General features: G+C 42.3%; 1 protein-coding gene across 2 annotated transcripts in view; it reads left to right on the top strand.

Moving 5' to 3' along the window:
• Positions 1–7,993: 7,993 nt before the first annotated feature.
• Positions 7,994–15,219, top strand: part of iqgap2 (IQ motif containing GTPase activating protein 2) — a 287,122-nt gene continuing 279,896 nt past the window's right edge. Inside the window, exon 1 of one of the 2 annotated variants that reach the window (XM_072257878.1) lies at positions 7,994–8,246. In XM_072257878.1, the coding sequence (XP_072113979.1) occupies positions 8,204–8,246 (43 nt within the window). In that variant the 5' untranslated portion in view covers positions 7,994–8,203. Of the gene's footprint in view, positions 8,247–9,318; positions 9,342–15,219 lie in introns of those variants that run through there. The other variant, XM_072257879.1, reaches the window with a different exon arrangement.

The raw sequence follows: 15,219 nt of genomic DNA, 5'->3' as shown, positions 1-15,219 counted from the left end.
ATTACCAACAGGAAGTACTCTTTTTGTATCATGAAAACAGCATATATAAGCTCTTAATGGGAAGAATTGATATGATATTTGATCACAAGAACATGATAGCTAACTCTAATCCTGTCTCTTGATGCTACACGTCCACTTTATTCTGTGTAAAGCATTAAATAGTACTTGGAATGGAATCCTCCCTCTAGCCTAAGGGCATAGAAGGGAACCCACTTTCATCACTGCCATAAATGATAATCAGCAAATTTATCACAGACCTCAGATTTTTCCGCGAGATCCCAATTTTTAAAACGACACCTGTGCGAATCCCTGCAGCATCTGGCTGCCCTGTGATCTCTGTGCCTCAGTCAGAACATCCTTTAAGGGGGTGAATGCTCTCAAGGTGACCAGGTCCTGTTGCTGTACTTGGCAGGGCTTTGAAAACTGGTGCCAATTAACTGGTGGCAGTGTTCAAGAACACCTTCAGTCAGGCACTGCTGCAGTCGGAGGTCCCAACCTGCTTCAGGAGGGTGACAATTGGTGCCCAACTGGATGGGTGAACTTCCTCAACAACTATTGCCCAGTGGCACCAATAGAACATAGAATATAGAAAATCTACAGCACGTTACAGCACACAACACAATGTTGTGCCAAGCATGTAACCTACTCTAGAAGTTGCCTAGAATTTCCCAAAAGCATAGTCCTCTATTTTTCTCAGCTCCACGTATGTAAGAGTCTTTTAAAAGACCTGGCATGATCGGTAGAGTCTCATATCTACTGTGATGAAGTGCTTTGAGACATTGTTCATGGCCAGAATCAACTCCTGCCTAAGCAAAGACCTGGACCTGCTGCAATTTGCCTATCACCACAATAGGTCTACAGTGGATGCAATCTCACTATATTTCCACTCGGCCTTGGATCACCTGGACAATAGTAATACCTACGCCAGGCTGCTGTTTATTGATATAGCGCAGCGTTCAACACAATCGTACCCTCAGTTCTAATCGACAAGCTCCAAAACCTGAGCATCTGTACCTCACTCTGCAACTGGATCCTCGACTTCTTCACCAGGAGACTACAGTCTGTGTGTCTCGGAAATAACGTCTCCTTCTCACTGACAGTCAATAGTGGTGCACCTCAGGATGTGTGCTTAGCCTACTGCTCTACTCTCTGTACACCCACAACTGTGTGGCTATGCACAGCTCAAATGACAGCAAGTTTGCAGATGACACAACTATTACTGGCAGAATTTCAGATGGTGACAAGGAGGCATACAGGACCGAGATAGATCAGTTAGTTGAGAGGTGACACAGCAACAACTTTGCACTCAACAACAGTAAAACCAAGGAAGGAGAAGTCAAGGGAATACATGGAAGTTATTAAGGGATCAGCAGTGGAAAGGGTGAGCAGTTTCAAGTTCCTGACTGTCAACATCTCTGAGGACCTATCTTGGGACCAAGATATTGATGTCATTACAAAGAAGACACAACGGCAGCTATATTTCATCAAGAGTTTGAGGAGAATCGGTATGTCACAAAAGTCATTTGCAAATTTCTACAGATGCACTGTGGAGAGCATTCTAAGTGGTTGCATCATCATCTGGTACGGAGAGGCCACCGCGCAGAATCGGAAAAAGCTGCAGTAAGCTGTGAACTCAGCCGGCTCCACCATGGACCTGAGACTCCATAGGATCCAGGACACCATCATTCAGTGCCTCACCTAGGATATGCCCTCTTCTCATTGCTACCATCAAGGAGGAGGTACAGGAGCCTGCAGACATGCACTCAATATTTCAGGAACAGCTTCTTTCCATCCATCAGCTTTCTGAATGGACAGTGAATCTGTGAACACTACGTCATTATTTTTCCTCCATTTTTTTGCACTAGGTATTTGAGTAATTTATTGTACATTCCTCTTATTGTAATTTATAGTTTTTATTATCACGTATTGCAATGAACTGCTGCCACAAGACAAGACATTTCACGTCATATGCCCAGTGTTAGCAAACCGGATAATGATTCTAGTTAGACCAAGGTGTGAGAGTAAACTATAAAGCTCCTGCTACACATCATATAATACAGAAGAGAGTATTGGGCTCATCCCTCTGAATGTCTCACTGCCGGTGACTAGCGGTGCTCCACAGGGGTCAGTGTTAGGATCAGTTCTTTTCACATAATATGTCAAGGATTTGGATGAATGAATTGAGAGTTCTGTGGCCAGGTTTGCCAACTATATGAAGATAGGTGGAGGGGCAGGTAGTGTTCAGGAAGCAGGGAGTCTGCAGATGGACTTAGACAGATTAGGAGACTGGTCAAAGAAGTGACAGATGGAATATAGTGTAGGGAAGTGGGTGGTCTTTCAATTTAGAAGAAAGAATAAAGGCAAAGACTATTTTCTAAATGGGGAGAAAATTCAAAAAAATCAAAGATCAGAATCAGAATCAGGTTTATTATCACCAGCATGTGCAATAATAACAGGGTTGTTATGATGGGAAATTTCAATTTCCCCAATATCGATTGGCATCTCCCTAGTGCAAGGGTTTTTGATGGGGTGGAGTTTGTTAGATGTGTTCAGGAAGGTTTCCTGACACAATACAAGAGGAGAGGCTGTACTTGATCTGGTATTGGGAAATGAACCTGATCAGGTCTCAGATCTCTCAGTGGGAGAGCATTTTGGAGATAGTGATCACAATCCTATCTCCTTTACTATAGCATTAGAGAGGGATAGGAGCAGACAAGCGAAGAAAAAGTTTAATTGGAGTAAGGGGAATGTGAAGCTACCAAGCGGGAACTTGGAAGCATAAACTGGGAACAGATGTTCTCAGGGAAATGTACGGCAGAAATGTGGCAAATGTTCAGGGGATATTTGTGTGGCATTCTGCATAGGTATGTTCCAATGAGACAGGGAAAGGACGATAGGGTACAGGAACCGTGGTGTACAAAGGCTGTTGAAAATCTAGTCAAAAAGAAAAGAAAAGCTTATGAATGGTTCAAAAAACTAGGTAATGATAGAGATCTAGAATATTATAAGGCTAGCAGGAAGGAGATTAAGAATGAAATTAGGAGAGCCAGAAGGGTTTGGCGAGCAGGATTCAGGAAAACCCCAAGGCATTCTACAAGGATGTGAAGAGCAAGAGGATAAGACGTGCGAGAATAGGACTAATCAAGTGTGAAAGTGGAAAAGTGTGTATGGAACTGGAGGAGGTAGCGGAGGTACTTAGTGAATACTTTGCTTCAGTATTCACTACGGAAAAAGGACGTTGGCGATTGTAGAGATGATTTATAGCAGACTGAAAAGCTTGAGCATATAGACATTAAGAAAGAGGATGTGCTGGAGCTTATGGAAAGCCTCAAGTTAGATAAGTCACGGGGACTGGACGAGATATGCCACAGGCTACTGTGGGAAGCAAGGGAGGAGATTGCTGAGCCTCTGGTAATGATCTTTGCATCATCAATGGGGATGGGAGAGGTTACGGAGGACTGGAGGGTTGCGGATGCTGTTCCCTTATTCAAGAAAGGCAGTAGAGATCGCCCAGGAAATTATAGACAAGTGAGTTTTACTCCAGTGTTGGTAAGTTGATGGAGAAGATCCTGAGATGAAGGACTTACAAATATTTGGAGAGGCATAATATGATTATGAATCATCAGCATGCCTTTGTCAAAGGCAATTTGTGTCTTACGAGCTTGATTGAATTTTTTGAGATTGTGACTAAACACATTGATGAAGGTAGAGCAGTAGATGTAGTGTATATGGATTTCAGCAAGGCATTTGATAAGGTACCCCATGCAAGGCTTATTGAGATGGTAAGGAGGCATGGGATCCAGGGGGACCTTGCTTTGTGGATCCAGAATTGGCTTGCCTACAGAAGGCAAGGTGTGGTCCTAGGCGGGTCATATTCTGCATGGAAGTCGGTGACCAGTGGTGTGTCTCGGGGATCTGTTCTGGGAGTCCTTCTCTACATGATTTTTATAAATGGCCTGGATGAGGAAGTGGAAGGATGGGTTAGTAAATTTGCGAATGACACAAAGATTGGGGGTGTTGTGGATAGTGTAGAGGGCCATCAGGGGTTGTAGCAGGACATCGATAGGATGAAAAACTGGGCTGAGAGGTGGCAGATGGAGTTCAACCCAGATACGTGTGAGGTGGTTCATTTTGTTAGGTCAAACATGATGGCAGAATATAGTATTAATGGTAAGATGCTTGGCAGTGTGGAGGATCAGAGGGATCTTGGAGTCCAAGTTCATAGGACACTTAAAGCTGCTATGCAGCTTGACTGTGGTTAAGAAGGCAAGCAGTGTATTGGCCTTCATCAACCGTGGGATGTAGTTCAAGAGCTGAGAGGTAATGTTACAGCCATATAGGACCCTGGTCAGACCCCACTTGGAGTACTGTGCTCAATTCTGGTCACCTCACTACAAGGTCGTGGAAACCGTAGAAAACGTGCAGAGGAGATTTACAAGGATGTTGCCTGGATTGGGGAGCATGCCTTATGAGAATAGGTTGAGTGAACTTGGCCTTTTCTCCTTGGAGCGGCGGAGGATGAGAGGTGACCTGATAGAGGTGTATAAGATGATGAGAGGCATTGATTGTGTGGATAGTCAGAGGCTTTTTCCCAGGGCTGAAATGGCTGCCACAAGAAGACACAGGTTTAAGGTGCTGGGGAGTAGGTACAGAGGAGATGTCAGGGGTAAGTTTTTTACGCAGAGAGTGGTGAGTGTGTGGAATGGGCTGCCGGCAACGATGGTGGAGGTGGATACAATAGGGTCTTTTTTCTGAGGCACCATTCCTTGAAGATATCTTAGAGACTAATACCCAAGATGGAGCTGACTAATTTTACAACTTTCCATAGCTTCTTTTGATCCTGTGCAATAGCCCCCCCCCACCCCCTCCCCATACCAGACAGTGATGCAGTCTGTCAGAATGCTCTCCATGGTACATCTATAGAAGTTTTCAAGTGTTTTAGGTGACAAACATAATCTCTTCAAACTCCTGATGAAATATGGCCACTGTCTTACCTTTCTTAAAGCTGCATCAATAATATTGGGACCAGATTAGATCCCCAGAGATCTTGAGACCCGAGAACTTGAAACTGCTCACTTTCTCCACTTCTGATCCCCCTATGGATTGGTTTGTATTCCCTCGTCTTACACTTCCTGAAGTCCACAATCAGCTCTTTTGTCTTGCTGACGCTGAGTGCAAGGTTAGTATACTTTGCTCCCGTATACCCTCTCGTCTCCATTGGAGATTCTACTGACAATGGTTGTATCATCAGCAAATTTATAGATGGCATTTGAGCTATACTTAGCCACACAGTCATGGGTTTAGAGGAAGTACAGCAGTGGGCTAAGCACACATACCTGAGGTGTGCCAGTGTCGATCGTCAGCGAGGAGGTGCAGAGGGACTTGGGAGTCCTAGTGTGGGATTCCCTGAAGGTTACCTTGCAGGTTGAGTCAGTGGTAAGAAAGGCCTATGCAATGTTAGCATTCACTTAAAGAGGACTAGAATATAAAACCAAGGATGTATGCTGAGACTTTGTAAGGCATTGGTCATACTGTACTCGGAGTACTGTGAGCAGTTTTCAATCACTAATCTGAGAAGGTTTGCTGGCATTGGAGAGGGTCCAGAGGAGGTTTACTGGAATGATTCAGGGAATGAAAGGGCTAATGTATTAGATGCATTTGATGGTCCAGGGCTTGTATTCACTGGAGTTTAGAAGAATGAGAGGGGATCTCATTAAAATCTATGGAATATTGAAAGGCCTAGATAGATGGATCTGGAGAAGATGTTCTCTCTTGTGGAAGAGTCTAGGACCAGAGGGCACAGCCTCAGGATAAGGGGATGTTCATTTACAACAGAATTGAGAAAGAATTTATTTAGCCAGAATTTAATGAATCTGCGGAATTTATTGCTGCACATGACTGTGGAGGTCAAGCCATTGGATATATTTAAAGCAGAGTTTGATATATTTTTGATAAGTCAGGACATGAAAGATTTGGGGAAGAAGGCAGGGGAATGAATCAGCCATGATAGAATGGTGGTGCTGACTTGATGGATGGAATGGCCTAATTTTGGTCCTATGCCCTATGTTCATCTGTGGAGATCCCCACCACCCAGGCCATGCTCTCTTCTTGTGGCTGCCATCAGGTAGAAGGTGCAGGAGCCTCAGGACTCGCACCACCCAGTTTAAGAACAGTTACTACCCCACAGCCATCAGGCTCTTGAACAAAGGGGATAACCAACCTCACTTGCTGATCCATTGAGACGTTCCCACAACCACTGATCTCACTTTATGAACGCTTTATCTTGTTATCTCACATTCTCATTATTTATTGCTATTTATTTATATTTGCATTTGCACAGTTTGTTGTCTTCTGCACTTTAGTAGATCCTTCATTGATCCTGCTATAGTTACTATTCTATAGGTTTGCTGAGTATGCCCGCAGAAAAGGAATCTCAGGATTCTCTATGGTGCCATATATGTACTTTGATAATAACATTTACTTTGAACGAACTTTTAACTTTGGTCTTGTTCCTAGAGTTGCTGGTCAGAGTACTCGTATCTGTAGCACAAGAACAAAAACATGACAGAATATTGATATCCCAGGGAGGACTGGGATTTGAAGGAGCAAGTGTTGGCATTCTCAAGGACAGTCTCCAGACAACAGAGACCATTCTAGGTGGTAGTGCTCCCAAAAGAACCTTGAGAAGCTGTTGAAGTGAATTTTGTATGTGGTTTACTTCACCTATCGCACACCATTGTCAGAGTGAGTGCTAGGTGAGAGATGGGTTCAGACAAGCAGGGTACTTTGTCCAGAATGATGTGGAACTGCTTAAATTCCATTGGATAAACACTCTTCCAGGCAAGTTGTAAGTCTACACTTACCTGACTTGAGTCTTTTGGATTGTTGAATGGTTTGGGGCCTCAGGAAGTGAGTTACTTGCTGCAGAACATCCAGTCTCTGCTTAAGACACTGGTCAAATTGTGGATTAAAAATCTGATTTACATGTAATTTGCATTTGTGTATCATTTTTTTAAATTTACAAAGTAGCATGCTCTGAATGTACAGCAATCTGACCACCTGAACATGATCTTTGAATACTTTCAGATATCTACAGCATAATACACCTGGGAAACATGCATGAATAGTACTAATTGAACACAGTAATTAAAGCAGTTCCGTAACTTACCAATATTATCACAGGTTCTTTAATGTTTCTATCATATTTTTGGTTTGGTTTGGATAGTTTCTTTTTATAGTTTTATTAGTATTTCACAGAATTAGTTATTTAAAAAAAAACTCCTTCAAGGGATGCATCAAGCTTTGGTCAAAACCAGCAATGATATCAAATGCATGTTTAATCATTTTCATTCAGGTGCCGGCGGATTCCTCTTTTCATATCATTTCTACCTGCATATTTGTCTCCTTGCTCTTCTTTCACCTCTGTAGATCATTGTCAAGCACTTCCTGCAGACTACTCCCACTTCTCCATATCCCTCTAAACTATTTATATCCATCTACCCGTCTACAATGCCTTTATAAATACTGCAATTGTACCCATGACACGAGGGGTATGAAAAATCTGTTCCTCATGTCACCTTTAAATCTTTCCCCTTTCAATTTGAAACCTGTGCCCTCTGGTTTAGGACACTCTGCTATACTGGGAAGGAGACCTTTCATCCTTTCCTGCCTGCTCCTTCACCTGTCACCCCTCTTCTGTTTTCCACAACCGTCCTTTCCCATCGTCACTTCCTTACCCCCTTTTCTCTCTCATAGCCCTCATCCTCTCTTTCATTCCAACTGCCGCTTTCTTCCCTCCCCCAACACCCCATTACCCCTTCCCTGCATATCCTCCCCCTCCCACGCCATCGGGGACTTTGCTTGTATGGATTTTCCAATAACACGACTAGGAGAATCTGGAACACCACGCTGGACTTTCCTGTGGGTCCTAGAGGCCACAAAGTGTAAATGTTAGCGGCTCGACCCAGGGCACTTTGTGAACGGGGCTCTGGTCGGCGGCCGAGTGTACGTCCAGCTGGAGGTGCCGGAACCCAATCCGGGGCCCCGGCGCGGTGCGGCCGGAGAGAGGCGCTCGCCGCCGCGGTATAACGGGGCGCCGGGAACGCTGAGTTCGCCAGTCAGTGAGCGGACGCGGGGGGAAGAGGGAGGTATTGTGGCACACGCGTGTCTACATTTGTACAACACGGAGCTCGCAGCGACCATCATGTACGAGGAGAACGCGGCTCTGCACAGACCCCGCTATGGATGTGAGTAAGGGGGAGGCAGCGCCCTGGGGTAACAGATGGCGAGACTCCCGCTACCATTCAGTACCGAACCGCGCTGCTTTACATTCACCACACGCGACTTTTGAACAAGTCTGCATTAACTTTTTGTTGCAGAAAAGAAATAGAAAGATGCGCGATAACGATTGTAACATCACTCGCGCGTTTCTCCTAAGCCCGTGGTGTTAAAATCTCATTCAGTTGACTGTGTTTGCAGCTGTCTGATTATTTTGAATGCGTTTAAGAAGACTACGTGTCTTCAAATTTCCGGTTGACTTTTACTGAAATTTCTTCTCTGTTTCAACAGTTCTGCACTCTCTCCCTAACTTTAACCGGTGCACCTTCAGTGTCCCGTATTATATAGTTTTATATTTTTAAAATTGGATTTTTAAAGTGTATTTTGGTTTTTTGCAATTTCCAACAGTTGTGAACGCTGAAGTCACTCGTTTGGTGTGTGGAATTGGGTCAGAGGCGAGAGCTGGCGGGGAGGGTAAGCGGATTCAACCCTCCTGTGTGCAGGCGGAGATCACAGGGCGATCTATTGACACAGGGGCAGGGTACAGTTCGGAGGGGAACCTTTCTTTTAAGTTTCACGTTGGCCACATGTTGCTACTTGTAGTTTTGTGCTATCGACGCTACAAGTTTGTGGCTTCTGATGTGCACTAACGTGGGCGATATAGCTGTTGATGAGTTTTGAAGGTGCCATTGTGAAACCGAAAAGAAACTCCCATTTATTAAAATACACAGCGCAAAATCATCCTTAATGCTTTCCTTGTCATCATTTCCTGTGGTATTAAGCGATGGACTGTTGTTTTCCCACGCTTTGAGTGATAAACCGGGCCCTTGCTTTCAATGCTAGCCAAACGTTTGTAGAGAGGTTGTACACAATAGGTGTAGACGTGTATGGTAAGGGTTAAATAGGAAGGTAGACCTATTTAGCTGAACACTCATCTAAAGTGTTATTTGCTTCGGCAGTTAAAACTAGGTACGTAATTACGATTACATTTGCTTTACAAGCTTTAGACTTTACTCTCAAGGAGGCCGATTTCAGCACGATGAATTCTCCTGTTAATTCACATTGTAAGTTGATAATTTCGGACGTATTTTCTTCTGAGTAAAATGTGGATAATTGGCATGATATGAATTAATCTGATGAGATTTATAGTCATTACTTGTGGCTGTTTTGCCCCGGACATGGACTTGTGTCATGATTTGTGGGGAAATTATGGAAAGGACGACATACTTGCTACTTTTCTGACGAGTAAATGTTTGTATTTACGGGACAAACCATTTTGACCTCAGTTTGAAGTTTCAAAAGGTCATTGTGATTTTTCTGTGGTAATACAGAAAACTTTTCATTGTGATTTTTAACCAATAATTGTATTTATAAAACAATCTTTTTTAAAAAAATGCATCGTGCTGAACTTGGTGTCGGACTTGGGCGTGGAATCAAGGGTGACACGCTTGCAGTCTGGTTTTATGGGTTCTGATATGACCGATCAGGCTAATGCTTCTGCAGGTGGTACCTAACAGAGCAGGTGGACAAGAGGGTAGTTTGTGAGATGGTGCCCTCTTTATGTTGGGTTTCTGTATTCCCAATGCACGGACTTGTTTTGTGTCATTCCGCATCTTCCTTCTCTTTGAGAGGTTGTGATCCAGGGATTTCCAAGAAGGCTTTCTTCTGTATTTTCCTCTTTTTCTCTCTCTATATAGCAGCCTCTTCCCTGGATATAACTCAATAGTGTATCATCGGCTCCTCGGCATACACTCACGGGCCACTTCATTAGGTACAGGAGTGTACCCAATGGAATAGCCACAGGACTGAAACCCAATGTGGCCGTCTACTGCTGTGGCTCATCCACTTCAAAGGTTTGACATGCATTTAAAGATGCTCTTCTGCACACCCCTGTTGTAATGTGTGGTTATTAGAGTTACTGTCACTTTCCTGTCGTCTTGAACCAATCTGGCCATTTTCCACTGACCTCTCTCATCAACAAGGCATTTTCATCCACAGAACCTTCTCATTGGATTTTTTTTTGTTTTTCACGCCATTCTCTGCGAACTTTAGAGTCGGGGTTCCCAATCTATGGACCCTTACCATTAACCGAGGTATTCCTGGGCTCCCTGAACTCCTCCTGTAGAGAATTGTACATGAAAATCCCAGGTGATCAGCAGTTTCTGAGATACTCAAAGCACCCTGCCTGGCACGAATATTCATTCCACAATCAAAGTCATTTGAATCACATTTCTTCCCCATTCTAATGTTTGATCTGAACAACAAAAAAACTTCTAGACCATGTCATTTGTTGCTTGCCATGAGATTGGCTGATTAGAGTTTGCATTAATGAGCAGGTGTACCTTAAAGTGGCTACTGACTGTGTGTATTGCATGGTCTGCCTAATGCAGCTGACTACAATAAAGAGCAACACACACAAAATGCTGGAGGAACTCAACAGATCTGGTAGCATCTATGGAAATGAATAAACAATCGATGATTTGGGTTAAGACCCTTCTTCAGGACTTATTAAGGCTTCCTTGTTAGTGATGTTGGCCTGGGAATGGACACCAGCATGATTAACTTGACCTTCCAGTGGATTGGGAGGTTTTTGCAGAGATGGCATTGATGGAGTCTTTCGAGTCCATGTTTCTGAAGCATACTTGACATAAAACAGTGTTGACAGAAACCTGGGGTGTGATGGTTTTGAATGTTAAAATTTGACTTTTAAGATTGGAGGGTGAATTTAAAATACTGGTTATAGATGACCTTGTTACATGGTAGCTGTGGATAAAATAACATGAGGAATTTTGAGTCATTAAGCAATTGACAGTAGATTTGGTCGATTAACTGAGCAGATTATGCAAATAATGTGGCCGATGATGTAAATTGCTTGAATAATTATATCATTGTGGGAAGAATTGAATGAATGTGAACAATTTTGGGCACAATTTATACCAGTATTTACCTGCCCATATCCATATTTCCTTTCTTGTCCATGGCACAATATTTGCTAGCTCATCTCACCAGTCTTTTGGGACCTCACTAGAAGTTCCAAATGACACAGATCTTTGACAAAGGCCCAGCTATCTCCTCACTTGCTTCTTTTAATACTCTGAGATAGGTGTCAGGGCCTGGGGATTTGCTACCTTTGTGCTTTTCACAAGACCCAGCACTACCTCCACCTTCATCTCAAAATATCCCAGCACATTACCATACCCTGCTCTGCCTTCAGTGTCCTTCAAATCCTTCTCCTTGGTAAATGTCAATGCAATGGGCTCAGCTACTTGCTCTGGCTTCAAGCACATGCCCTCCTTTTTCCTTGTAGACCTACACTCTCCTTAGTTATTCTATTTTTTTCCCCATAAGATCTGAATTATTCTTCAATCTATACCAGTTTACATTTTATGTGCAAGTGTTCAGTAGGCAGATATTGGATAACAAAACTCTTCAGTGCTGTAATTGTGGGTGAAGACCTAAAATTTGGTTTTGAGTAGGCTGATTTATGCTATGATTTTTATTTGGCTGCTGAACTAAATAAGGAGAAGAAAAATCAGTGTTAACTGTCAATGTCATTCTTGTAAAGATTTGTGAAATACCATGCCTGGATTCCTCTCAATAATCCTATGGGAATAAATGCAACTTGAATGGGCCATGGTAATTTACTCCAGCATGGTTGTAATTCCTCGGGGAAGCCCAAGGCGGGCGATAACTGAAACACAAGATTGCCTAAACCTATTTTACATCAAATGTTGCTTGTCATTGGTTGCAGTGTCCTTGGCTGAAAGCATCTGAGTTCAGCATTAACATTGCATGACATGGATCATTTGCAATAATGGCTGATATTCAGAAACAATGTTCGCATTGTGTGCAGATCACCTGCACTCCTCCAGGGTTATATTGTCTTTGTCAAGACTAGAACAAAGTCCTGTCAGGAACATGATGTTTGCTTATATATATCTAAAATGCCTCGAGTTCTCTTGATCTCCCAGGCATTAAGTTCCAATTTCCAGCTCAGTGAAGATTCACTTCAGGTCAAATAGAGAATTGCTGACTGGTTGCTGGTCTTCTCAGAAATAGACAGAATGGGGGATTTAGTGGAGTTCTGTTTGCAATTCACTTGCTCGCTTGAAAATTGGTATTTGGGACTAGAACTCTCTTCCCTCTTGCACTGCAAAAGCAAATAAATTTGACTTGTAGTCATTTTGCTCCTGAACACTGGAGCTGAGATTGCTCAAGTACCAACCTTAGTTTTCCAACAAACAAGTTTGTAATTGACTTTCACTTATTTCTGCATTGCAGGGTGCTTGGTGATAATAGTGAGTCATTAATTATTATGTTAATGAAAGAAAAGTTTCAGATTAGAACTGAAAATGATTACGCAAATTACTATCGTTTCTATGCGTATTTTTTGACTATATGACTGTAAGTTCAACCTTTATGAACTGGGGAAACTTTTTAACTTGGTAGAATGTTATTCTTGATTGTGGATGTTTGGTTGGTAGCTTGGCTATCCAGTGATCTCTTGAAGCCTGATAAAGTTTGCATTAGGTGCTTGCTATTAACACTGGCCTATCTGAAGCTGGTATCTGAATGCTAGACTTGCTTAGATGTGTATTGATTCGCCTGTTAACGAAGTTGGAAATCTGTCATTTGATTTGAGAGGCGGATGGAAATTTTAAATATGCTGATGTTTAGATACACTTGTCAATTTTCAAAACAGTTTGTGAACCTATTGAAATCATCAGAGTTCTTCAGCACAAGGATGTTCTGCTTTAAGGATATTTTGAATTTAATTCTTTGGAGATATTTTGAAGTTGATATCTAGCCATTTGTTAAAACTGTACACGATACTTATCTCTTTGCCTTGACTGACTTGAATAAGGAATCTAAAGTTCCTGGTGTAACAACTATTATTGAAAACTGGCTAATTGATTTACTAAGGGGGTTGTGAATGTTGTCTACATGGACTTTAGCAAGTCCTTTGACAAGATTACACATGTGAGGCTCGTCAAAAAAGTTCAGTCACTTGGCGTTCAGGATGAGGTAGTAAATAGGATTAGACATTGGCTTCATGGAATAAGTTACAGATGATTGCTTCCCTGACTGGAGGCCTGTGACTAGAGGTGTTTCGCAGGGATTGATGCTGTGTCCACTGTTATTTGTGATTAATATCAATGATCTGGATGGTAATGTAGCTAACTGGATGAGCAAATTTGTGGATGACACCAGGATTGGGGGTGTAGTGGATAGCAAAGGAGATTATCAAAGCATGCAGTGAGATCTGGACCAGCTCTAAAATTGGGCTGAAAAATGGCAGATGGAATTTAACGCAGACAAGTATAGGGTGTTTCTCTTTTGGAGGACCAACCAGGGTAGGTCTTGCATGGGTGAGCAGCAGGGCACTGAGGAGTCTGATAGACAGAGTGATCTGAAAAATACAGATCCTTAACTCCTTGAAAGAGGTGTCACAGGTAGATAAAGTTGTAAAGAAAGCTTTTGACTGAGTTGTAGGGAAAGGCTGAATAGGCTAGAACTTTGTTCCCTGAAACCTAGAAGACTGAGGGGAAATTTGACAGAGGTATGCAGAATTATGAGTGGTATAGAAAGGACAAATGCAAACAGTCATTGGATGAACCTTTCCAAATTTCTCTCAAATGTTGAAATTGACCCCACATCCACCACTTGCACTAACTAGAGGTCATAGGTGAAGGATGAAAGGTGAAATGTTCAAGGGGACTCTTCTCACTCAAGCTGCCAGTGCAAGTGATGGAAGTGGGGTCAATTTCAACATTTAAGAGGTATTTGGAAAGGTTCATGCATGGGAAAAATATGGAGGGCTATGGTCTTAGGAACTTGGCAGATTAATGGTTCAGCACAGACTAGATGGGCCAAAAGGCCTGTTCTGTGCTGTAGTGTTCTATGACTTCAACACTGTATAACTATAGTCACTTGGGACTGTTGGTTCTGATATTTCACAAAGTAGTGTTGAGATCTGCTTGTGTATAACATTAAAAAAGACCTAATCAAAGCCAATCAGAATTTGAGCTCAAGTACTTGTCATTTTCTCCTAATTCAACCTTTGCCAAAAATATAACTTTCTTAAACATGCTGGTGTGTTGATGATCTCATTGAGGATGAAGCACCAAATACTGATTTGAGAATGGAAGAGGCAAGCAAGAATACCAAGCAAATCATCTGACCTAGTTTAAATTCAGCTAGACAGGAGTGGCACAGACTTATCAGATCAAAAGCCAAGAGTATTATCAGAACATGCAAAAAAGATCTGTTCCCTTGGGACTGATTTAGATACTAGGTTTAAAAGTGGAGCAATATGCACCACAAAATTAAGTCTGGCAGTATTCTTGTGCATTGATGCATAGACACCATCTTGAGTTGGACATGCGCATTTGTTAGAGAATTACCTTGGATTACTAGTCTGATTAGTAACACTTCCTTGACTTCATAGAGTGCTGTTTCAAATTGACCTTGGATGCCTCATGTCAAATGTTTGATGTTTGAATCTTGAAAGGGTGTATATGGGTGTTCCATGTTCTATAGATATATTAACTATGGTCGTGGAAGAGATTAGAGACCAAAGTGAAAATCAACTAGCTGAAGCAGGATGGAAGCCTGAAGAATTTAAAACCCCTGCATTAGTATTTATGAAGGAAAATGATGCGTCCAAAAATACTTGATGTGACTGAATGACGGAAGTATACAATGATGCTAGTATTTATTAACAGTTTCAGATTATTTTTCTGATAACGCATAGATTGGAGAGTGGCACGTGTAACCCCACTATTTGAAAAAGGAAGAGGAACTGCAGGCTTTACCCTTTACCCTGTAACCTATTGTCTGTCTTTTGTTCATCAATTATCTGTAATTTTGCAGATACCTGGTGAAACACTAAAGGTATTTACAGTAAACCATTTACCTATCAGCATAGCTTTAGATGTGGGA

Source organism: Mobula birostris, chromosome 5 (genome assembly GCF_030028105.1).
Source record: "Mobula birostris isolate sMobBir1 chromosome 5, sMobBir1.hap1, whole genome shotgun sequence".
Taxonomy (NCBI): Eukaryota; Metazoa; Chordata; class Chondrichthyes; order Myliobatiformes; family Myliobatidae; genus Mobula; species Mobula birostris.
Note: the sequence above shows the minus strand (reverse complement) of the source record. Positions and strands in the feature narration are given on the sequence as shown.